Raw genomic sequence first — 27,050 nt, 5'->3', positions numbered from 1 at the left:
TAACTTTTGATAACCTGTTTCTTTTCAGCTGGAAAAAAAAAATATTCGGTTTCTAGAATTGCACATGCCACCCCCCCCCCCCAAGCTAGTTTGAAATCCTATATCATGCCATTCTGGAGGACAACTATCCTCATAATTTTAATTGGTATATATTTTATGGGCTCATAAGTATATATTTTATACACTGTTTGAACTGTATGTTGCTGTACTTAATCCTGATAGATTGATTAGTTATCAGTGTGCTGTTTGATGTTCTAATGCACTGCAATTCAATAATTACGAGTACTGTTACCTATATTTACCACTTGTTTAACTTGTGTAGGAGTCTTTCCATACCATGATACCTGAAAACATCTGAAACCTGTGTTTACTGTCCTTAAAGCTGAAATCATTATGTTATTAGCAGCTGATTTTTCAAAAAATGCTTTATTTAGGGTTCTGCAATGTTATATAAATGGTCTTTAAGAGCTGTAATTTTTCCGTGATTCAAAGAATATGTTAACAGTGGTATGCCCTTCCCTGCTAATAGTAATGACAAAGGGTATCAGCATTAAAAGTTTTTGCACATGTATGCAGAATTTTTATAAATGTGTTGTATGGAGGTTGCCGGTCTTTTCAGTTATATACCAGTTTTTGTCTACTAACATTATATGAATATACTACAGTTATATTATGATGCCTAACTCTAATGAAAGAACAAATATAAGAGAAAATAAAACTGTAAGCACCACACAGTATATGTGTTCCTTTAAGTCATCTTTGCCAACCTTTATTATAATGCCCATCAATTGTTTTAATGTACCTGTTCAAAGGGCGCTATACATATAAATGCTCATAATATGATAGGAAGGCACACACTAAAATGGTTGCATAACATTGTATTATCTTGCTGAAACTAATCACTATACTATATACATTAGTTTTCCTATGATCACTTCAGGTAAATTCATTGTATGATTACCTAATATAATATTTTTTTCTTACCAGTATTATCTCTTTAATTGCAGAAATATCAACAATTTTTTTGTTTGTTTGTTTATCTGGTTTGATACAATGATAACTTTGTTTGATGTCCCAGCCTGGTCATCTGAAATGTTTTTGAAGTGCCTTTAACTGTAATGTCCTACTGCCATCTGGCTTGTTATTCAAAAGGTATTCATTTTAACTGAAGTGAAAGTACAGTCTTAATTTTACTATATCCATGCTTTCTGTCACTTTTTGTACTTGATAAATCAGTACTCTGCTTTTTGTTATACCTGCAGTGTAATTGACATTCCATGATAAAATTGATAAGGCATTCTGATGAAATACTGTATTCATATATTCTGCATGACAGTTATTTTCAGTATGCTTCCAATTTGCAACTTACATGCACACATTAATGTTTGATAGACTTGTATGCCGTTGCTGTTTCTCATCTCTGTTTGAATTCATATCACATTTTTAAGTCAGTAAAAACACTCACAAACATGTTCAACCCTTCAAACTCTTTCAACTCACACCAAAGATATAAAGCATTTCAAAAAGTTGCCCCTCCATATAGGGCACTTGTCCCCAACTAGACAGCTATAACCACACGCTTTACCTATTCTAAAGTTAGATTTTACCATACTGGAAGTACATGCCAGAACCTCTTCTCTTCTTGGACAAATACCATCTGTCCTTATCCTATCTCTAGTTCCCTCCCAGATGTGAAAATCAGTTTGCATGCTCTCAGGTAACTGATTTGGATCTTAAAAAAAGTGCACTGGTTAGCATTAAATGAATAAACTAAATAATGCATTGTTATATTTAATATCTAAGTACCAAGGCTGCTGAGGATACGACTTCTTGCAAAGGTATTAATTTCTCTCAGTATAAGACTTTAATTTATTTCCCTGAACTGCTTGCCAATTCTCCTTTGAATGCTAATTATGATGTTGCTTATACAAATTCCACAGACCACATTCTTCATTAACTGCCAGCAGTTGTAGACTGACCGTCTCCAATTTCTAGCACTTGCTGATGTAAAAAGCACCTAATACTTTTACAAATGCAAGAAACATCTCTTTTCAAATGTTGGGAAACTACCAATTTTCATACTTTCCATTTTCTAGCATATTTGGTTAGAAACAAAAATTGCTTTGTCTGTAGCATGAATGAAGAACATTAATCTATACATCCAAAAGTATAAAATAGGGGAAATTAGTATAGTTTAATGCAAATATAATATGATTAATACAACTTTAAATCTCCCTCAGCACCTGAAGATCACAAAATTATATTGCTTATATCCAGCCTTTATCTTGTTACAGTATAAACCCCAGATGTATTAGAGTCAAGAAAAAGTGCTTTCTGACATTAATTATCACCAGCATAAATAGCAGTCACTGATGAGACCCCATCTAATATTTAAAATATCTTTGCATACTATACTGACCTACTTTACAATAAAACATCCAGTATGCTTCAAGATATTTATTATACACATTTTACTAAGAAAACAAATATTACTTTCAATTACATTTTCAGTTCCTTAATTGTTCTTCTAAACATTAATAACAAAGTAAAATACCAGTGCAAATCTTCTGGAAGGTAGAGACAAAAAATACAGTAATAAAAAACAACAAACTGCTACCAATAACAAAAGACAAATCACTTTAATAACCAAATGTTAAGCACTTTTGACCAAAAAGGTCTTCATCAGAACAAAGTATCAGCAAAATAAAACCAATTTAAATACTCTTAATTAAAAATCACATGACACAATAGATCCAATCAAGAATAAATAGTTGGGTTAAAACAAGCTCACTTCCACTTTTTAAAGTTGAATTGGTGCTTTAAAACCACTGTATAATTGATGTTGCTGTTCAAACCTGATATATAGTGAATAACTGAAAAAATAACTTTTTAAAACCTTGACATTCTGCTGAATATTTGGCTAAAGTGTTGTCATAATTCTTAGTTTTAACTGCATAATGGTGCTCATAGACTTGCTTCCTAAGCTCCCTTATAGTTTTTCCAATGTAATATAATTGGCATGAACTGCACTCAGCCAAATAAACTACATATTTGGAACCACAAGTAAAAAAAAAAAAAACAGGCAACACTATAAGTTCTATTTGCCCTACAATATGTAAAATATGGACTATCACAAATGTACCTGCACATAGCACAACCCATACATTTAAAAGTACCTCTTTTACTGGTCAATGTTGTATTGTTTTGCACTTCCATTAATGACTAAATGTTGCATGCTTTTTTATTTATAAATAAAGGTTTGTCTCTAATGACTTTCTTAACCTTCTCATTAGCTGACAAAATTCTCCAATTTTTACTTATAAGCTGCTTAATATTACCATAAACAACTGTAAAAGTCAAAGGCATGAAAAGAGACCAATGTTTTTGTATTTTGAGTAATTGCAGGTGAACAATACTTGGTGTCCCTTGCCATAACCCCCTAACAACATCACTGGGATATCCCCTAAAAACAAATCTGTCATGGACTGCTTTGGAAAACCTATCCAACAACTCAACATCAGTAGTGACATGTGTCAGTCTGACCAGTTGGCCTTTTATAATGTAGTGGTCAAATAAGTGGGGTGCATACTAGAATAATGCAATATTGCATTATTCGAACAATTTTTGTAACTAATAGTAGAATGTAACAAACAAGTTCCCTGCCTTTTATATACTTCCACATCTAAAAATTGAATGTCCACCTTACTAGTGTTGATAGAAAATTTCAAAAAAGTAGTACTTTCATTCATGTCCTGAAAAAATCCTATTCAATAAAGTCATATCACTCTTCTAAACAAAAAACAAATAATCAATAAACCTATAGTAGTATTTCACTGATTAATATCCTGGCAGACTGGGCAAAATAGACAATTCCCAGTATGCCATCACTAAATTGGCATAATTGGGAGGCATACATGCTCCCATTGCCACTCCCATTTTTTTGATGGTAATATTTTCCTTCAGAAAAAAAAAAGTTGTTTGTAAACACTTGGTCTGTGCACCCTACAAGGAACTTAGTTTCACCCAAGGTGTATTGTTTACTTTCTTTTAAAATGAAGGCCATCCATTCCATTCCTAATTCATGTGGAAAAACAGTGTGTAGTGAATTTATACCAACTGTACCCAATAAATCCTCTCTTTCAACTCATGTAGACTTATTTTTTTCCAAAATATCAAAGGCATCCCTTACAATGGATGGCATACTTTTAACTAACAACAATGCTCTATCCACAAATTTAGAAATAGCTTCTAACTTGGAAGCTCCTGCTGAAGCTATTGGTCTGTATGGTGGGTTAAACTCATCTTTGTGACTTTTTGGCACACCAAATAATTTACCTATTTTTGGTTTAGAAGTGTGGGCGTATTCATACATGTGGTTTGAAATCACCCCTTCAACCAAGCAACTATAAAGCCAAGCATCTATATATCTGTTTTGTTTGTTTGTGTCTTTCGGCTTTTCCCAGTTAGGGGTCGCCACAGCGGAACTCCGGTCCGCTAATGAATGGCAGTAGATTTTTACGTACTGGCTTGCCGAGCCTAATGCACAACCTTCAACGAAGGAACGCCCATTCACGCATGTCGCTACACAGAAGATGCTCTAACTGAGAATTGAAACGGGCAACGTCTAACTGTGAAGCAACAACGCTACCGCAGCACCACCACCGCAGTAAGCATCTATATATCTGTATGCTTTATAAATAAATAACACTTTTAATAACATTTTCATAAAACATAGAATTATCCAAACAAACATTGCATACTACATATATAGTCCTTTTGTTTGACCACCACCATAAACTCCTCTCCCTTATCAGCTTTCATTATTCTGATGTCATGTTTGTTTCTTAAGTTTTTCGAACTTAACCTTTCACTTTGCATCAAATTGTAAAATTTGCACTTGTTCTTTTCTTTTAAAATTGCTGTAAATTTTTTTGTTATTAAAGTAACTTCTGTCCAGTTGTCAGTAGTGGTTTGTTGTTTTTTATTTATAACAAAGTGAGAAGTATGTTTTTGTATCCTCCCACTAATTTAACACAACCAACAATCTTCCCGTCTTTTTTATTCACTTTATCTTGCAGAAGCACTGCTCTCATGTCCAGTGTATTTTATGGAAATAACACTTTACATTTTTTTTATTTATTTACATTATTGATGATCTTCTTCCTCATTTTCTCAACCACCCAACACTGATTTCTAGTTCAAGTCCAATGTACTTCTGGTTGTTTTAGTTAGCTCCTACACATTTTTCCTGTCACTCAGTCACCTTCCTTTGGAACAATGGAAAATGTTTCACTGGCATATTCCCCCTATGAGATTTGCTACTGTCAGAAGAATGAGAAGCTAAGTCTCTTTTTGGTTGCTGGCTCATTAAACATGTTTTATTTCCTCCTTATCCTGTTCTGCGTCAAAATATACATTTTAACCTCCAGAAGAAATATTCTAAAAACAGCTGGATATAGCATCTTGAATCTCATACCTTCCTCTCAAAATCTCCAGATTGCATGATTATAGTTGTTTCTCTTCTGGCCTCTACTGAAAATGGACATGTATCCAGTTAGACTAACCCGGTCAACAAATGTAAAAAAAAAATAAAAAATAAACTAGTGTACAGTGAATAATTATTTTCTATCCATGCTGTAGTATCCCCAGTTTTAATATATTTCCCTTCTGCTACAATTCTGCCAGGAGCAGCTCTTTCTGAGGATATAACTGTAATGTTGCTAATATAGCTCTTGGCTGCTTTCCTGTGGTCAAATATGGAACATACACAGTGTGCCCTTTTAGTTACAAAATCATGCTGTGGAATACCTGTCCCATTGTGTATGTGTACTTTCTTAAATTTAATGTAATTTATTCCTTCTGGTTTCTCTGGTATAGCAGAGAATCTCAGATTTTCTCTGCATGCTGTGTCTTCTAACTGTATTTTTTGAAATGGTTCTTCTTCAGAATCCTCATATTAAGACAGTGTTTCCTTCATTTCAGCCTCTGATTTCTGCTGTTTTATCAGCTTATCTGAATAGCTAATTAAAGACTTCAAATAATTTTTCCTCAGGTAGAAGGCAAATGTTGGAAGTGTGATGGGGGTAGAAGTAGGTACCTAGCATCATATGTTCTCGGAGTGTAATGAGTTGGCAGACTTTAAAAATTCCTACAGAGTACTGTATCAGGAATAATGGGTGAGCTAACGAGTGTAACTAAGGAAATCATTTTTTGTGCTGGGATACAGGATCTGAATTGCCTAGCCATAGTGTTAAATTCCATAAAGTTTGTGGAAGCTGTCTGCGGACAGTGCAGCACACCGAAGGAAGACTTCAGCACAGCTGCTGCATAAGCAGTTTCAGAAGACACATTGAGGGCAGTCTGAGTACTTAGCTATTCAGCGTAGGATAATTATGGATTCCGCGCATGCCCATCTGATTCCAAAACATATTGTGCACACATAACACAACTTAAGTGTGACAACTGCCATGCCAACTCTGTTTATGAAGTCCTTGGCATATGCTTTATGGACGCCAAGGAATTAAAGTTAATATGGGGTTCACCGAAATCTGCAGCAAAAAAACAAAAGAATACATAAAAATGCAACCTGACGTTAATGAACTGCAACAGGCTTCAGTGATACAAGTCAAAAATGACACTGTGACTGTGCACCCTAGAAGGCACCCAGCTAGAGTCAGAGCAAGGATGCAACTAAACCAGTTGTCAGACCAGCTAATAATTGACAGATACCACCTAGACAGACAACTGGGGCAGGCTGTCTGCAACATGTGTGCTCCACGTCTGTGCAGACCCTGTAAGGAAACCCCATCCCCCTTGAAACCAAAGTCTGTCTCAGCCAGGGTGTACTTGCATCTGGGGAATTCCAGAGACACATGGGGGATGCTGTGGGAGTATCACAGACAGCTACCAGCCATATCCTGGCAAAATTCCTGGAAGCAATGTGCAGCAATGTGAGTGACTACATACACTTTCCATCCATCCCCATGGAGTGGAGAACTGCAATGCACCAGTTCTGTAACACTGCAAACTTCCCATATGTACTCAGTGCAATACACTGCACACACATACCTATCAAGGCACCAGTACATCCTGAAGCAGACTGGTACATAAACAGAAAGGGATGGCTAGCCATCAACTGCCAAGTTGTATGTGTTGCAGATGGCAGCATATAAACATCATGGAAACACACCCTGGAAGTATCCATGATACTGCCATATGTAGGGAAAGTGAACTGAGGGCTGCATTCCAGCAAGGAGAAATACCTGAAGGACTACAACTAGGTAAGTACAGGAGCACAGCTAGAATGTAAGCCAAGGATACCCCTCACAAAAAATATCCATTCTGATCAAATGTGTTTTCATTCCTCACAACAGGTGACTATGGTTATCTACTTGTGTTGCTAATGATCTTGTACAGAGAACCATTCAATCCTGCACAGGAGACCTACAATAGAGCAAATGCAACAATCAGAAACACCACAGAGTGTGTGTTTGTTGTACTGAAAGCTAGATTCAGATGTCTGGACACATCCGGGCACACAGCAATACACACCTGAGAAGGCAGCACAGATGGTAACAGTGTGTGCCATGCTAGACAGCTTGATAACTAGATCACATGGCAGTATTCCAGCTGCAGATGTTGGTGAACTACCATAAGAACCACAGATATCTCAAGAGGACATCCCACAACTATCAGAGGAGAAACATGAGGATATAGGGGACAGAAGAAACAGGTGTAGACAACATAGGTTGTGGCCACAAGTGTAGGCTCAGACAACATGACAGCATCTGATACACAACTTTGAGTCATGACAAACCACAGAAATAAATAACCACTGGAATAGCGCAAAAGGAAGACGGCAAAAAACAAAAGTGTTTGGAAAAAATCTTAGAAACTTGAATGCTATCTCTTTCCAAGATTTGTTTAATGTTACCTTGTTTTTTGTAAACAAATTGTTGGGTATTATCCAACATTTGGGCTAAATCACTAGTCCCCATGATAACCTTTCAAGCTCAGTTTTTTTGTATGTGGTTTTGGACAAACCACAGATACATGAGTTCACAGATTACACATTGATGCTCAGGTGTTGCCCCAGCACAGCAGCACAGATTACACCTAATGGCAATTACCCACTAGATGTGCACACTGAGCATCAGACATAACACCATCATCATAATGTATTACAATATGAACATATCTAAATGTGTCACAACTGGGATCATCAACTCAGGCCACAAATGACACAGGCATGCATACACACTCAGAATGTTGTATCACTGCATGAAAAACAATAAGGAACACCCATAAGGGCTACACATTCTTATGTCTACAATTTAATGACATGAAAAAAGAGAAACCAAACAGGACATAATGCAGACCTTTTAATAGCCACAAAAATATATCATAGTTAAGTGGTAATTCAATAATATGAGCCAGTTATGTTTATGACACTGCTGGACACACTCTAACTCAGTCTAGGGCAACCTTGATGATGTCTCACACTATGGTTCACTCTGCCTTGACCATGTGCAGAAATTGCCCTGGTTGCTCCACAGAGAAGATTGATGGGGGGACAACAACACGTTGAAGTTAAGGGGCATGACTGTGAGTTGAAGGCCTTGTTGTGACCGGTGGAACTACAGGAGATGGGCCAGCAGTTGAACTCTGTGCAAGTTGGACCACAGACACTGATGCTCAATGGTCAGTGGTGGTTCTGTGGACAGGTGACCTGCCTCTCACAGACTGTAATCTGCTGACCATAGTCAGGACATGCAGAACCCTGCTGGTACTACAACACTGCTGCAGTACTGTAAAGGCCAGGGTTTCTACCAACTGTGCCACAGCTGGCAGACTCTTATTTTGAGTGGCCAATGCCACCATTATTTCACTGTGTTTGTGCTCCAGTCCTTCATACATCACATGTAGCTTGTGTGCCACATGATCTGTGCCACATCCAAGTGATGGATGTCTGACCGATGTTGTTGCTGTGAGCATTCATTTGCCTGCAGCAGGAAGTGGGCACCCTCCAACAACTGGCCATGGACAACATCTGCACGCCTACATCTAACATGATGCCCTGTTTCAGGCTGTTGTAGGGAACTGCCATCACCACCGATCTCAGCTGAAGTCTGTTCTTCAATAGCCTCACCCTGTTCAACATCCACTGTCCCTTCATCCTCCAAATGGCTATACATCTGAGGCTACAGCTGGAGCAACATCACTGTCAACATCTTGGACATACTCTTCCAACACGTCCAGGTCCTGTTTGCTAGCAGCCATAATACCATGCTTAGACACATCTGAAACCACATCTTGATCATTGGATGGAAATATGGACGATACAGATAATTGAGGTGCTACAGGACAGACACAGATTAGGATAATGTGCTTACACCACATGATGGACAGCATCAAAGACATATGACATATACATCTCACTGCAATGCTACAAATATCAATGACTTTACATGAGGTCTACACTGTATGTATGTTTCACAGAATGTACATACATGGAGTATATAATTAGGTTACAAAGCCAACATACATGACATATGTGAGGAATACAAACAAAGCACATACCTGACAACTCTTCATAGGAAGATGGAGCTGTTGAAGAAAGAAAAACTTCAACTATTGTAGGCACAAAAACAACTGTTAGTGATTACATCATTGCCACCATTAAACATGTGAACACAGTTAAAACATATAGAAGGTTTGACATACACATAACACTCATGTATGCACTTGATGATGTTGATGCAGACTGGCCAAGGAATGGGAAGGACACAGTATTAATGGAGGACAACAACAGGATTAACAGCAACGATGGGTATGAAACATAGTTAATAGCATACCACTGACAGACTCCTGCTGTGGAGAGGTTGTGGGTAATACTGTGGATCCTGTCATGGGAAAGTAAAGAGAAAGACAACACAGTCATGTACTTAGCAAAAACAATACTGACAGCATCACATATACAACACAGTAACAGGGGCTGCAGATACTCACATGATGGACATTGCACCTGTACACCAGATGGGCCTGTCTTGAAAAATATTGACATAAATGTCATGTATCACGTGTGCTACACATTGAAGCAAACTATGACAAATTTGCTGTAACATACCTGGTCTGTCTGAGCTTGAACCTGTATGGCTTGGACCCTCACTGGATGTACCTGTAGTTTACAGTGCTAGGGAAAATAGCAATATGACAGTAAACAGCAGTGTCATGAAATGAGGCTGAGGCAATAACAGGTTTGGTCACAGTAACAATATGGAGGCACTCCCCTGCCATCCCTTGGTTTATTATTGAAGTAGATGGCCCTGTGAATATTAATGCATTACACATGTTTGGACTACTCTGTCTGTGCTTCAGTTGTATGAATACATGTCATTACACTTACATTCATCATCCTCACCCTGTGTGGATGTGTGTGTGTGTGTGTGTGTGTGTGTGTGTGTGTGTGTGTGTGTGTGTGTGTGTGTGTGTGTGTGCAGGCAGTTCATCTCTGCTGCTATAGATCAAAAATAACAAGACATGAATATGCATGCTATTACTATTGCTACAGCAATTTGCAGTGATCATTTCTATACCCACCCATGTTATAAAAGAAAGACACATGTTTGGCCTGGAGCTCCAGCTTCAATCCTGCCCCTGGGTATGCATCACTCCCCTTTTGCTGTATGCAGTGAGGCCAGAAATATTGCTATGTCATCAGGATAAATGGTGGTCCACCACTGGTGGCATCCCTTGATCTCTTGTAATATCTTAATCTGTTGGCTGCATAAAGGATCTTGTCTGAGCAATGTCATCTACAGGCATCACAGAATCAGCTGTGACCTCCAACTGCATTTATTATGCTAGTGAGATCAGTACAGATTTAATGTCTCCAAACTGTATCACCAGAATGGCCAAGCAGTCTCCATCCATGTTGCCGGAGAGCGTCAATAATGATTTAATTTTCCTGAGGTGAGAAGTCCTCACCCCTAGGACTGTTGGTCATCTGAAAGATAGTGACATGCACATGATAATATTCCTGTGTGAGTCCATTTATGCAGTTCAGTCTGTGGACAGTGTATGGCAACATAAACGGTATGCATTCTTGGTCAGTGCAAAGGTCTGTATAGCACTGTCTGTGACAAATACTAATGTGACTTATAAAAGTAACAACAATGCCTTCATACATAACATTTGTAAAATCAACATAACTTGAAATATCCTTAGAGTTTGTGAATGAGATTAGAACCCCTCACACTACCTATATATTGAATGAGGGTCCAAAGGCAACAGCATCATGCCACAGGAGCCTTTGTGCATTTCACATTAACATACTACACATAGTAAAAATTGAACAACATAAGGAAAATATCGGCAAACCTCAGGATCCTTAGAAAGCCCACAGACAGTACGGATCCTTTGTATATTGAGCCATTTGTGAGAACATCTTTGTTAATAAGTACCACTGAAGAAATATCCGTAACAGCAACAGTTTTGCTAGGAAATATCTATAATATTGACATAACACAGTATATATGGATAGTGTCGGAATCTGTAGGTTTCCATAGTTACACCACAGAGTGCAAGGAATTACCAGTAAGAATTGTGGATGATCTATAAATTTGTCTTTATATACTGTTCACATTTGGAATATAAATCTGTCTGTACAACTGCGTATGGGACTGAAATCAGTTATTTAAAACAGCAACATCTGTATGCATAAATGCCAATCAAACATCAGTCTAGTAACTTATAACAACTTCTGTTAAAGATCACATTTTGAGCAACAATTAATTTAAACAAGTACCTTTGGCAATGACCATCTTGAGCAGATGTAACAATCATCAAAACAGAAATGCTACCAATTGCCAATATAACTACCACTCTGAATCACAGAAACAAAGTGCACCTAATGTGCACCCACCTTTAAATACCATTTGTATAATACACAATTAATGAGGTTCATTAAAATTCAAGGTTTTGGAATCCCATTTGCCCACCTCCACATAAATTGGCTTCAAGTGCCATAACATCCAGGTGTACTATGTAAACACACAATAAGTATCAATAAACAGTATAATGTATGGCATGTGCTGTTATCTGTCAGTGATTTGATAACATGACATCAGCACCACTTTCAAATATTGATTTTGATACATTTACAGATTAGGCCACTGCTAACTGCAAAATGAGTGGGATCTCCATGACCATTTCTCTGTTTTTGTTTTTCATTTTTCAGGCTTTTTCCAATTGAGGATCATGATGGCTACTTTTGAGGAGGCTGAAACATGTCCATGCACCCAAATGAATCAATGAGGAGACCATCCATATGTTGACCATGTACACCAGAGTAGAGCATCAGATGAGAGCCAGGTAAAAGAACTTCACCATGATAGATGTATGGAAGTGGAATGTGAGGGAGCACTAAAGATGAACAGGGATCTACTGCACTGGAATGCAGGTTCACTACTGTTGTGACGACCTGCATCAGAGGGATGTGAGGGTGCTTCAAATGAGGGTCACCGAGGAGCAGAGGCAGCCAGTGGATCCCTACAGTAAGTGTCATTATCCTACATATACATGAGCATTTTCAAGGAATTTAGAGATGTAGTCCTGCCCCATATATATCAGATAGATTTTTTTATAAGCATTAAGTACCTGTTGTAACCATTGGCTCATGGGGATAATTAAGTGGGCATAGTAACTGCTGTCCTTATAAGTGTGGGTTCAATTCCCATGTTGTTAATTTATTTAATAATGTTTATAATATCTATAACTATGACTTTTGTAGATGTACATATGTTTTACAACATATAATGATATCATTTCACACAGCCACTGTCCTCCTTCATGAGTGATGCCTATAGCGCCTAGGCCACAGATAAGTGCGCACGTCATAGTTTTCCATTATAGTTCCACAGTATTGCCTACTGCACTGTTATACACTGGAATAAAATATCATACTTAACTTCTTTAATTCATTCCTCCTAATTCCTCCTAATAAATAGTTATGTTTATTTAAGTCAAAAAGGAATGCCTGTCTGACTACTTACACATATATTATCAGTTATGTGTTGCTAGCTGTACTGTCTTTACAATAAAATATCCAATAAATGTTTACAGTTTCCATATTCATCCATTTTCTGCAGGAATTCAAATAAACACCTGCAGTAGTTATTTGTTAAAATTAAAATCATGCTGCCTGTTAGCTTAGCCAGTAAGGAAACTGGAAAACATGCCTACATTTTGGCATGCTATGGGTTCCAATCCAAATAGGGGAAACATATCTGAAACTGTTATCTTGGTTTAATTCACTGTCAGATTTCTTTAGAGAAGCATATTCCACTTATTGACATTATCATATATTTTTGAGCATGGTTGTGAACAACTTGGTTATTCATTGAATTCCTTCGAATGTACTGTATTTGTAATCCATAATGGTTGGTTACCATCAGCTTTTTAACAGCAGTGTCAGTAAAGCTTGCTGTAGGCTGTTATATGTCTGACCAATGCTTTTGTTAATATTGTGTACTTTGTAAAATTGCTATCAAGTTCTGTTTTATCATTAAATATTACATTCAATTCAAGAACACCATCATCCTTAGTTTTTTGAGGGTATGGGATAGGCAGACTTACAGCTGAAATGCAGAACAGGGAAGATGTATGTATTTACTCAGTGATGTGCACTTTCCCAAGGAATAGCATGGTGCTCACACATGCCTTACTGTGTCCCTTATGTACAGCAACTTGTATGGTCCTTTTCACAGTAGCTCTGTGATAGATGACACTGTCCCACCGTCTGAGGAGTGAATGATTTCTATTAATGTTAATGTTTCTGAACACAGTGCTGACATGACTGATGTTTTTCAAATTCTTTACCTACATGACTAGCAAATGTTCATACTTTGAAATCCTAAGACAGGATCCATATTAGTCGACCATCCCCCATCCAGGTGATACCGTAAAACCAAGTCTTTTCACTGCAATAAAAAAAAATGCATTTTTAGCTAAGATGGATTAGGTAGACATCTCTCAGTGTTAGAGTTTGGATGTTTGGGTGTACATTGTAGCTGCAGGCTTGAATCTCATGTCTTCCAAACTGTGTTCAAAGATGTTAAAACCTGTATGTAACTCTGGAAATGTATATGGTGATTATTTAACATTCTTCATGAATACATTGTGTAGAAACCATTCTTATCAATATATATCACTGTTACTTGAGGAATACATCATTCATACTTGCTGTTTCAGGTGATAAAGATTTGACCAGGAACTGAGTGCACAAGGTTAAGGAGCAGTGGAGGGAGTGAGGTGTGTTGATTACTTTTCTATTTTATAAAATGAAATGCATCTGATCCAGTTTACAAGCCTGTATTTTTCCCAATAACATGTATATTGATTAGACTGCAGGAACACCCATTATGTGTCAAGTAAGGTAACTGAAATTGTCATACTGTAACTGTGCTTACAGCTGTGATTTAAATCCAAAAATGTTAAACCATCATGTAACATTAAGCTATCGTTTCAGCACAAAGTTTTTGAATTATACTCCACAAACTAAATAACAGTTGTGTTAGCGTATCTCTCACACATATTTTGAGGTGGATGTTTTGGTACAAGTCTTAGATTGCTACTTATAATGCATGGTTTGGAACGCTTGTGCTTGTGGCTGTACTTTCCAGTGACTGATCTGTTGTGCATAGCCTGCCTATTCATAGAATAAATGGACATCTGCTGTGTCACTGTTTGCACTGCTGTTTGCAGACTGTGTCCCATGCCCTTCAGTTTGACATTGGTATTGCATCTACGTACAATACCTTGGGTGTTTTTGTTAAAACACAATTATAGCCCAAGTTTACTGACACTTGTGTAGATAGACATTTCTTCTCAGCATCTCATAATCAGCAAGCATCATCAGGATGTTTGCATTTTGCAGGCTACTGGTTAGTACTAAATTTAGGTGGATAATGCATACAGTTGTACGCATACAGTACTGTTAGTACAACATATGTTACATTTTCATACATTACAAGCTGTGGTGATTGAACATATAAAATATTTGTTACTCTTGTATTCATTATATGAATGTGTGTTCAGCCAGTTATTATGCTGCCTAGCTAAGATGTTTGTCATATGGTTTGCCTATTGTCCACAATATTGTCATATCACTTTCTCCTCATTTTAACAATGACACTTGGTGGCTGTTCATAGAAATCATTACATTCAGATAGTACAATCTCCAGATTTGAACATTCATACATTTTTACAGTGCTAATGACCCAGGTGGGTGTCTCTAAGCCAAAGAATACTGACATCCTGTTTATAAACAGGACATTGCAGGGCAGGCATTTATAAGGTACCTCTGTCCATGATAGACGTGTTACTTCCTGTGAATGTTCTGCATGATAAACATTTTCTTTTCTGTTGTGTTTTGCAATTAATCTTGATAGAGCATGGGACCCGTGGACATCTCCTATCAGATGATGATGAGTGCATGAAAATCCACTGCCAGAGTTTTCCAGTGATGACGGTGATGATGACAATGATGAAGCTGGACTCACCCCGCCTGAGCCATCATGCCTGCAGTCCCAAGGAGACAATGCCAGGACCGTACTCAAGATGATTATTGGGAGGAGATACAGGAGGTTGTGACTGATGTGTTCCAAACACAGATGAGGGACATGATGGAAACATTCTTTCGGGATATGACACGGGCTATGCGTGATTCATTCAGGGAGATGGCTTGTGAGGTCATTCATGGGTCTCAGGCCCATCAGCCTGGTCCCTCCAGTCGACTAGTATTGTCTGTGTTCTCCAATTGTGTTATGCTGCTAACATACTAACTGACATATTATTGATTGGACGGTATACACACTCTTGTGCATGCAAACCATGCTGCTGTCATGCTTATGTGTTTTTGTCGTGTGACATTTACTTCTGTTTCAATGTGTGCATGACACACATTAACACATTACACTTTCCTCCCACATTCAGTCGTCCATGCATTCTGGCAGTTAACCTGTAGCTAGTGCTGCAAGACATAGCCAGAAAACATGTGTTTTACTGGGGCAAATGACAGACAAAGTACAGTAGTGTACACTTACCACAAATGTAGATGTTCGAGTGTATTCACTAGTGCAGTCTTAACTGTTGGGATTTCCTGCAGTGAAAGCCTTTGGCTGACCTGACTACCTGAGAAAACTGTTTTCACCTCCGAGGCTGGCGGACCCTCTTACTGATGTCAGTATGCTCAGGTATAAAAGGAGCCAGCCTACATCATCACTTCAGTATTGTCTTGACCCGTTTAGAAGGAGCTCTCAAGTGTACCCTAGAAGGACCAAGTTAGTGTGGATCCAAGGAGGCCCCTAGTGTACTTAAGGTGGGCCAAGGTAGAGAGGACCCAAACAAGGGTTGGGAGGTGTAGGGTCCTTGATTGATTCTAGTAGCCTATTTACTAGGCTGATGGGATAGTTGGGAAGGAAAGAAGACTGCAACAGTGAATACACTCAAACATCTATATCTATGGTAAGTGTACACAACTGTACTATGTTTTTCATGTTTCACTTTGCAGTGCTGATTGTTGGGAAGATTCCCAACGCTTTAGAGAGGGAAGTATATTAAGGAGAGGATTCCCTGCAGGACTGTATATGTAAAACCTGCTCTAGACTTGGAAAAGGTTGCCAGGTGGTAGTGCCTAGTGAAGGTACGCACAGAAGACCAAGAGCCTGCATCCAAAATGTCCTTGGTGGGAACCCCTTTGAGGAATGCCGTAGAAGTAGCTGTGGCCCTAGTAGAGTGTGGCCTAATCAAATCAGGGGGCTTTTTGCCATGATGTCTGTAACAGAAAGAGATACTGTGAGAAATCCACTTGGAAATTCTCTGTTTAGAAGCTGGTTTTCCTTCTGAACTTGGGGCAAAAGTAAAGAACATCTGGTCTGTTTTCCTCAATGATTCAGTCCTGTCCAGGTAGATGAGTAGCATCCTATGTGCATACAGAGAGTGCAGTAATCTTTCCTCTCTGTTTTGAGGGTTGGGAAAGAAGGTAGGTAGGTGAATGGCCTGATTCAGAGGCACATTAGTAATCACCTTAGGCATGAAGAAAGGATTAGGTCGGTGGGAGATCCTGTCTTTATGGAAGATAATGAAAGGCTCCACTGCCCTTAGGGCCTGCAACTCTGAGACACTCATGGCCAAAGTGATAGCCAGTAGAAGAGCTGTTTTCCAGGTAAGAAACTTTAAGGTAGTAGAGGCTGCAGGCTTGAAAGGAGGCAAGGTTAACTTTTCTAGGACAAAGTTGAGGTACCAAGGAGGGGTGGGTTTCTTCCTGGGGGCTAATGTGAATAACTCCCCTAAGAAATTACTTCAGTAAGGAGTGAGAATAAATTGGAGGATGACTAGGGATGTGGGCAGAGATGGCTGAGGCATGCATCTTGATGGAGGAATAACAGAGCCCTTTCTCTACTAGGTTGGGCAGGTACTCCAGAATGTTAGGAATATCAACAGAATTTTGCTGAAGCCAGTGCTTCTGGCACCAAACCGAGAATCATTTCCATCTGGCTGAATAAGAAAATCTGGTGCTAGGCCATCTAGACTCTTTTAAAATGGTTTGTACCTGATGACTCAAGTTGGAGGTGCAGTAGGGCACTGCAGAATAAATCAGGCTGAATGTCTGAGAGTCTGAAGTTTGGGGTGCACAATCCTCCTCTTTTTCTAGGTAAGGAGGTCCACCCTCTGAGGTAACATCAAAGGCTTTTGACTAGTAAGCTGGAGGAGGAGGGGGAACCAGTGCTCCCTGGTGCAGTCCAGTGCTATCAGGATGGCCTTTGGGCCCTCCTCCCTGATCTTCAGAAGCACTAGAGGCAATTGGGCAATGGTGAGAAGGCATAAATGAAGAGGTGTATCCAAGGGAAGGAGAAGGCATCTGTTCTCCATGCAGTTGTCTGCCTTGTCCTAGTGCAGAACTTCTCCAGGTGAGCATTGTCCTTGCTGGCATATATGTCCACCCATTGCTGTGTTATTGTGTGGAAAACCTCCCGATGGAGATGTCATTCAGGGGGGTCTGTCAGATTCCTACTGAGGTGTTATGCCATGGTATTCTTTTCACCCAGCAGGTTTTGTGCCATGAGATGCAGGCCTAGGGATTGTGCTGTCTCCCATACTTGCATAGCTAAGCAACACAGGGGGGTAGGAATGTGTGCCTCCCTACCTGTATATGTACCACATGATTGTGGTATTGTCTTTTCGTACTACTAGGACCCCTTGGTCCCATTTGTCCTTGAAAGTCAATGAACCATTTTGTACTGCCATGAGTTCTTTCCAATTTATGTCCCTCCTTCTGTGTTGAGTGGGCCATAATTCTTGAGTTTGGAGGTATTGGGTGTGGGCCCCCCATGCTGTCTCCGATACATCTGTGGTGAGGATTTAGACCTGGGACAAGAATCTGAAAGGTACGCCCTGATTTTTGGTACAAGCCTGTGCCCACCATGTGAACCCCTACTTGAGGCAAGATAGCAAGTATAGTTGGGCATCCAGTAACTGAGAGTTCTGGCCCTACATGCTCTCCAGGTACCACTGCAGCTTCCTCATGTGCAGGCTGACCGGGGATACATTGAGAATACAGGATGCCATGAGCCCTAATGCTCTGAGGAATTCCCTGGCTGTGATGCTTTGATTTTCCTGTATCTGTAGCAAGTAACTGGTTAGATAGGTGACCTTGTATGGGGGGAAGAAGGCACTCTCGAGGGAAGAGTCCAGAAGAGCTCCCAGGAAGACTACCTGTTTGGATGGAACTAGGCTGGATTTCTTGTGGTTTACAGTGAACCCCAGAGAAGTCAGGAGGTCCTGAGTGAATTTCAGATCTTTCTTGATCTTTGGAATGTTTACAGCTTGTATTTGGCAATCGTCCAGGTAAGGGTGAATCTGGACACCTTTGGTTCTACAGTAGCAATGACTGATGCCAAGCACTTTGTGAAAACCCTTGGAGCAGTAGACAACACAAAGGGCAGAGCTGAAAACTGATAGAGACAGGAGCTTGCTCTGAAGTGAAGAAAGCTTATGTGTGATTTTTGAACAGGAATGTGTATGTAGGTATCCTTAGGTCTATTGAGACCGTGAAAGCCTGAGGAGTTATCATGGGCAGTAATTTTTGAAGTGTCAGCATTTTGAACTTTGGTATCCTGAGGAAATGATTTAAGCTGCACAGGTCCAGAATAGGGAGCCAAGATCCTTTTTTTCTTGGGACTGGGATTAACCTTGAGTAAAAACCTTTCCCTCTTTGTTCCTCTGGAACTAGCTCCACCCCTCCCTGAGAAAACAGAATCTGTACCTGTTCGAGAGCCTTAGTTCTCTGATTTGGGGGTATATCTGAGAAACCTGAGTATACTAAGGGCTCTTTGAAAGTGAGTTTGTAACCATTTGCAATAATGTTTAGAACCCATTGATCTGAAGTAATGTTAGTCCAATCTTGGAAGAAGAGAGACAATCTTCCTCCTAGTTTTGGGGTATTGGCGGGAGGGTAGAGTGAAGGGAGAGAGTCATAATTGCTCTCTGGCTGGGGGCTGGGGGCTGTGACCTAGAACTCCTTTACCTGGATGTTTCAGAGATCCATTGCCTTGATCTCTATTGGTGATGCCTTTGCCTGGAAGCTCTGTCTTTCTGAGACCTTCTCTGTTTACTCCAAGGCTGGATAGGAAAGGACCAATGCTTGGCAGGAAGGTTCCTGCTGAACCTAGGTGGTTGTACTTGCAGGAAGTCCTTACCTGTTTGCATGGACTTTGCCTTGTCTTTCATCTTTTTGAGTACTGTCTCAGCTTTTGGTTCAAAAAGTCTGTCTTTGTCAAGGGGAGCATCCAAAAGGTTAGCCTTTACATAATCGGGGAGAGATTGTTCCCTAAGCCATGCATGTCTTCTAATTACTGTGCCAGTGACAGCTGCCCTGCAGGATGCCTTCATGACATCATAGCCACAATGCAAAGAGTGTTCAGCCACCTGGGAAGTAGAATGACACAAGTCCAAAAGTTCCTTAGAAAGATTTTTATCCCCATGGTTGAAATGTTTTGCTTGAGTTGATCCAGGATGGTTTACTGATATTTGATCATATGGAATTGACAGTTGAGGGCCCTCATAGACAGGATAGCAGAGGTGTACACCTTTTTTCCAAACCTGTCTAGGGGCCTACTCTCCTTGTCGGTGAGCCAAGGATTCTTGTAGGCACTAGCCCTAGCCCGTTTAGGCCCTGGAGTAACAACTTCTGGATCAGCCAAAGGATTTTTAAACAGATATTTATGGGTGCCCTGCACCCTATAAAATCTGTCTGGTTTCCTAGGGGCAGGGGGAAGTGAGGCAGGGTTCATGGAGGCATCCTGGAAAACACCCTCTACCAGATCCAAAATGGCAGGGATAGCTAAAGTTTTGTGTTTGGGGAGGTCCAAGAACTCCCTAACTCCTTTTTTGGCTTGGGGTAATCTTGTGCTTCCCACTGAAAATGTTGCTTCATTGCATGAAAAGTTTCCCAAAAAGTTTGATCCTCTGGAGGAGAAGCAGAGGGAAGGTTCTTCTCAGAATCTGGTTCCTCAAAGGATATGTAAAAGGGTACTTCCTCTGAGCCAGAGTTTTCCAATTCTGAATTCTCTTCAGATAGTAAGGGATCTGGAAAAAGATCAGTATAGCCACCCCTTTTCCTTTTTCCTCAGGTGGCTTCACCTGTGGTCTGTCTGGCCTTACAATGTTAATTAAGTCCTCACCCAGTTTAATCATATCCTGTTGGGATCCCAGAAACTGGGAGCCATTAGGCCTATGTGGAGGCTTTCCCACACTGCCTTTCTTTGTGGTGGGTTTGGCCTTAGGCCTAGGTGTTCATAGGTGTGTACTAGGCTAATGGCCCTGGAGACTTTACAAGCCTACCCCATAGAAGTGCTCTGGCATCGTGCCGCCCAACGTTAGTTCCCATGCCTCTATCAAGTAGAGCCACTAGAGTGATCCCCAGGGTGAACTTTCTATTTCCCATCCACTCATCAAGATTTCTCTTGAAGAGGGCCAGTGAGGTAGTCTGCTTGGCATGTATGTGAAGTCTATTCCAGAGCATGGGCAGTCTCTGGGTCATGAGCCTGTCCCTCCAGCATGTTATGTTGATTGTGGTAATGAGGTTGAGGTCTCTGGAGCGTGTGGTGTGGAGGGATTGGGATTTCTTTAGATGTAGCATTTCTAACAGAGCTGGGTCAGACATGGCTTTGTAAGTCAACCAGAGATCGCTTCTTAGTAGATGATATGAATGTTTGTGGCCTAGGATCCTCTTCATGAGGTACTTTTGTGGCCTTTCCAGCTGTTGCATGTGTCTAGTGAGGTACATGCCAAATGGGGTATTGTACTCGATGACTGGCCTAATGAGGGAAGAGTAGAGAGAGATGATGACCTCTTTCTTCCTGGATGCAAAACCCTTGGTAATGAGATGTGCCACATAGAAGGACTTTCTGACCACAATGGCAATGTGGTGGTCAAAGGAGAGGTTGCTGTCAACCTGTGTCCCCAGAGCTCTTATAATGCCTTCAGTGGTCAGTGGGCTCCCATCGATGTGGTAATTAGTGGGAACTGAGATTTTCCCAAAGGGGATAATGATGCATTTTTTGGCATTAAGCTTAAGGCTATGGTTTCTACACCAGTCATTGGTCTCAGTGAGGCCTTTTTGTATGATGTCTACATCACTTGGGGAGTTAATAATGGCTCCCACCTTACAGTTGTCTGTGAACTTGGTCAGCCAGAGTCCCTCTGTGTTGGCCTGGACTTCTGAGAAGTAGATGCCAAACAGGAGAGGACCCAGGACCAATCCCTGTGGGACTCCACTCGTGACTGGTCGGCAGTCTGACTTGAAGTCCGCTACTTTCACACTGTGGGTTCTATCTGTGAGCCAATTTGCAACCTACCTAGTGATATAGGGGCTGATGCCTAGTTTGGTGAGTTTATCAATAATTCCTGAGTGGGGAATGGTATCAAAGGCCTTGGCAAGATCAAGGTAGGCTGTATGAACTGCCTTGCCCTCATCCACTGCTCTGGTGACCGACTCAAAGAAGTCAACCAGGTTGAGTAGGCTTGATCTACCTTTCACAAAACCAAATTGCATGGGATCTAGAGTTTGGAGATTCCCTATATCCTTGTTAATTAGGTCCATGATGATGTCCTCCATAGCTTTATATATCAGACTTCTCAGGCTAATGGGGCGATAATTCCCAGGGTCTGTAGTCGCTCCCCTTTATGAAGCAGGATTGACTGTAGCAGTGCGCCTTTTGGTATGGACAAAGCCTGAGGTGAGGCTGTGATTGAACAGGGCAGACAGATGTGGTGCCAGTTCACTTTGTAGTTCATGTAGAACACATCCAGGGATATGTTCGGGTCCCATGGAAGCTGTATTCTTGGCCTTGGACAATGCAGCTTTAACCTGTACTGCAGTAATGCTGGGTGCCTGGCATTCCTCCAGTATTGTGATCAGTCCTTTGGGGGAGGTTAAGTTGGCACTGAATCTGTCAGCCAGTATATTGACAGTATCTGTTGGCTCAGTATAGGAGGTACCATTGTTCAGTAACTCAGAGCAAACCTAGGTATTGCCATGGGGATTCTTGATATAACTATAGAAGGCTTTGTGGTTGTTTTTAGTGTGTCTGATGCCTAGGTGCTTGACTTTCTGTGGAAATACACCGGCATAGGCCTAGGCCTCGTTGTATCAATTGTTATTGAGCGCTTGTTGGAAGATGTGGCCTGCTGCTCAACCTCGAGATGAAAACATGAACAGTGGAAGTTAGAACCAAAGGCATGTCAGACTCCAAATGGGTCTCAACAGAGGCCGGGTTGCTGTTACAAATGTTGAAGGGGACTGCAAAGGCACCTCACCTTCTTCAATAATTATTAGTTTAGCAGGAGAGTCAACTGGGGAGGGACTGTCATCCAATGATTTTGGCTTAAGTTTCTTCACTTTTTTGTACTAATGCAGCTCAAACCTGGGACAACCGGCAGACACCATTGGACACGGTTCAACTGATTCTTGTCTTAGAAAATGAGCTAAGAATTTGGCTCTACACCTAATCATTCTAGCATTAAACATAGCACAAAAATGGCAATTAGGGACATCGTGGTCTGGACCTAAGCAAGTGACACAAAGAGCATGGAAATCTCTGTGTGGGATTTGTTTACGACGGAGGAGACAATTATTTCCTTTATCTGACATGAGTTAAGTGAAATAGAAAAGAGTTCCCCAACGGGGTACTAATCTTTCTGATGACAACTTCTCTCTAGTGAGGACCGACCAATGCACTTATGTACTGCTTCGGGCTTCAGCAGCAAGAAAAGACTGAAGTGATAACGCAAGCTGGCTCCCTTTATACCTGAGTGTACTGACATCAGTAAGGGTGTCTGCCAGCCTGGGAGGCAAAAACAGTTTTCTCTGGTAGTCAGGGCATCCAAGGGCTTTCAAGGCAGGAAATCCCAACAGTCAGGACTGCAACAGTGAAAAATGAAGAACATCATATGTTGCCCATAGCCCATCACTACCACTGTGATATGGCTTGGAATTGGATTGCTATATCATGCATGTGCAACAGAAGGATGTGTCACTCTAGTTATCATGATGTCCCACTGCCATGATGTGTTGTGTGCCAAGGTTTGGCAGTATTGATGCCATGTGGAATCATATACAGGAATATCATGTCTATATATAGTCCTCCTTTTCTGACTGCATCAAACAGCAATGTAGCATTAATCTATACATAGTGTTACAGATAATTTATTCTTTAAAAGTACATTATGCCATGTTTGCTGTATCTTACATTTTGATATCCATTACTTATTCACATAATTTCACACCTTCTTCAAATAGTTGTACACATTAACTGATTGTACATGTCTGTGCACATAGTAGAATCTATACTGACACACAATTGTACCTTTGATATGTGAGCATTCACTGACATACCTCTGATGTGCTGTAATGATGCACATAGGAGTGTCTTCTGCTCAGTAATGGTGGGTGCCATGACATGCACCTGCATTTTTTTATTCGACATTTGCATGACAGTATGTGTGTAGGTGCTTGGAATTTTTAACTTGCTTACCTATGCATGTTGATGTTACATGACTGCACATTACTGTGTATGTGAGTTTTATACATGGCCAGCCTGTGAGTATCAGCAATCATTCTGCCCATGTGACATACATTTTCCATTTGGTTAAATGTATTTTGGTTTGGCTTCTACAGCACCCTGTGTGCTGTACAAATGCATTTGCAGAGTGTCAACTTACCTTTTCCTCCTTTGCCTGATGTGGGCCCAGGTTGTCCACTCCCTTCAACCTACATCTTTCCCTGCTATATTTTGCAGATATGTTTGCCCTTGTTGCAGTTATTAACCATTGCCATGTATTAGATTTGAAATGGTAAACATGTTCCAAATGTATGGCCATTTTATGATGCGGGACATATGCACACTTTTCGCTGGCTACTGCTTGCAATATGGCCTTGTACTTTGTTGACATCCATGTGCACAATTTGCTATATCTATTAAGCTGTAGTGTTATATTTTTGTAAATATTCTTATATGTTATTGTGTGTATGTGTACTGACCTTGATTTCATTTACATTCTATTTAGGCCAGTGACAGTCATACGTACACATCTCCACCTGTGTGTTGCCTTTGGTATGGCATATGTGTGTAACATATATGCATTCCATTGCACTTTTATTTGGGTTGAGTACACCTACTTGTGTATGCAGCAGCCATTTTGTTACTTTTCTGAAGTACTTCTGTTTGGCACTATTCATGGTTGTTTGCCTTTCAAGTGCATGGTAACAGGTTTGATTCTGTCCTGTGCTGGAGTTATCCAGCATTGTTAAACCTACATTTGCACATCAGTGATGTTGCTTGTCTTACACCTGCACTGGCGATGGACTGCCTGGATGTGTGTTTATTTATTCAGTTTTACTGTGATCCTAATTTATTACCCTCCAACACACATCTACCATTGTTCATACACATCCAGGTATGACTGGCACACACTTTGCAACATGTCATAATGTGATAGTGCTCAGGTAGATATGTTTTTTTGAATTTTACCATGGCTGGTATGCATCCCCACCCTGTTTGACAACTTTCCATTACCTCTGTTGTGCAGTGTGCCATGTCTGTAACATACCTGTCGTTAATATTTTTTCCAGCCTTTGTCTGTCATGTGTTGTGATATTATTTCTGTGGGTTGACCTGATGCGACGTCCTTCTACACCTCTTTCCCTATATTTACCTTTCCTTCTACTCTTAAAAAAATTTGGCCTATCCCCACCAAAAAAAAATGCCAATGCCCCTCTGACTTTCCCTTCAGATTTTCCTATTCTAACATCCCTCTTGTGTGTCCCTCTTCTTCACCCACACCCATATCTTCTTTTCTGACTCCCACATTCCTTGTATGTGTGCATTACTTGTGTTCCCCACATAAGTCCTAAACCATTATTAGCAAATGTTAGCAATGACAATGTGACCTTGATTGCCCTTCACCTGTATTACTTTTTTTTTATTAGAAATTGTAAGGATTCTGTAGGAATCCGAAAATTCCAAGCAGGCATACTTTATTAGTACATGGTTTATGGAGATATCCATAGTTGTCTCTGAGCTTACTGCAGAGATTGCTGATGATATATCTACAAATGCGATTGGAGTTTTGAAGTAAGTATTTTTTGTTATTGAATGAATTATGGAAATATCCACAGCCATCTGTAATGTTTATGGGGAAATTTCTGAAAGCATGTATTATGAATGCCATGCTGCTTACATTAGGATACCTGGCATTCTTTTCTTTTTTTGGTATCTTTATGGAGTCCGTTATATTTCTTTGTTGTCCTTAATCTTACTAGACAGATTCTGTTATATATATGTCTGTAACTATCGGGATGCTTGAATTGTGATTATCTTTCTGTAACTCTGATAATGTATGATGTGCTTTGACATCCATTTTTCATTACTTACAGATTTCTTGTGGATATGTATAGTGCATCATTGCTACTGTGATGCTTATGCCACAGTGGTGCAGCGGTTAGCGTTGTCACCTCACAGCAAGAGGTTCTCCCATTCGATTCTTGGCTGAAGCACCTTCTGTTTGGAATCTGTATGTCCTCCCCACGGTAGAGTGACATTTAAAGACATGCAGATAGGTGCATGCATGAATGAGTGTGCCTTCTTTGAAGGTTGGGCGTCAGGCTGGCAACTCAGCATCATAAAAATCCACTGTCAATCATTAGTGGACCGGAGTTCTGCTGTGGCGACCCCTAACCAAGAAAAGCCAAAAGACATTACTTTTTATCATTGCTACTGTGATATTCCATTATGCACTGAGCTATTCTGAGTTTCTTGTGGTACACATACATATTACAAAGTTATCTGCAAGTTTAGCACTGATACTGGCATAATGTGCCAAAATCTAAACCATAGTAAGGCCTTGTTAAGTTTAATTCTGGTGGCTACCATACGCAATTACTAGAAAATGGAAATCCAAACCAACCATATTGAATATTGTGACAGAGATAAAAAGAACAGGAAGTGGACACTTTACAAAAGGACATTGTGGAACGATACATGCAGAAAAATGTTATGCAGGCGAACAAGGCTTAAGAGAAGGCAGGAACTGAACAATTTATGTAAAACTGGTTTGATTATATTGTATTAAATAACATATGTGAGGTATAATGTTTATAAATGTGAACTTGCTAATACGTTTGATTAATTTTTTTATAAATGTAAGTTTGCCTATGTCACAAGTGATAATTCAATAAAGGTTTTTTAAAAAATATGCAGGAGAGGAGAGGCTGGAAGAAAAAGTATGTGGGTACACTTATTTGCATACTTTGGAAACTCAGGATGGTCAGTTATGGTCTATTATTGTATATCAAAATTTGGTGCGTTGATTTTATTTCTGATAATTCTACCAAATTGTTACTTTACAATGTTTTTTTTTTTTTTGGTTGAAAAGGTTTGTGTTGTATTTTTTGTGTGATTTCTTCTTAATAAAACCCATACTCTTTTCAG

The 27,050-nt window shown here is 40.0% G+C and overlaps 1 protein-coding gene across 4 annotated transcripts in view; it reads left to right on the top strand.

Annotated features, from left to right (window-relative positions):
- SLC45A1 (solute carrier family 45 member 1) overlaps positions 1 to 27,050 on the top strand; it is an 834,426-nt gene that overhangs the window by 787,659 nt on the left and 19,717 nt on the right. The window contains exon 8 of one of the 4 annotated variants that reach the window (XM_044063065.1): positions 12,239 to 12,393. The exons of 2 other annotated variants lie outside the window; for them this stretch is intronic. In XM_044063065.1, the coding sequence (XP_043919000.1) occupies positions 12,239 to 12,315 (77 nt within the window). In that variant the 3' untranslated portion in view covers positions 12,316 to 12,393. Of the gene's footprint in view, positions 1 to 12,238; positions 12,394 to 27,050 lie in introns of those variants that run through there. One more of the 4 variants, XM_044063064.1, reaches the window with a different exon arrangement.

This window comes from Protopterus annectens, chromosome 2.part1 (genome assembly GCF_019279795.1).
Source record: "Protopterus annectens isolate FY-2018-M chromosome 2.part1, PAN1.0, whole genome shotgun sequence".
NCBI classification, from domain to species: Eukaryota; Metazoa; Chordata; order Ceratodontiformes; family Protopteridae; genus Protopterus; species Protopterus annectens.
Note: the sequence above shows the minus strand (reverse complement) of the source record. Positions and strands in the feature narration are given on the sequence as shown.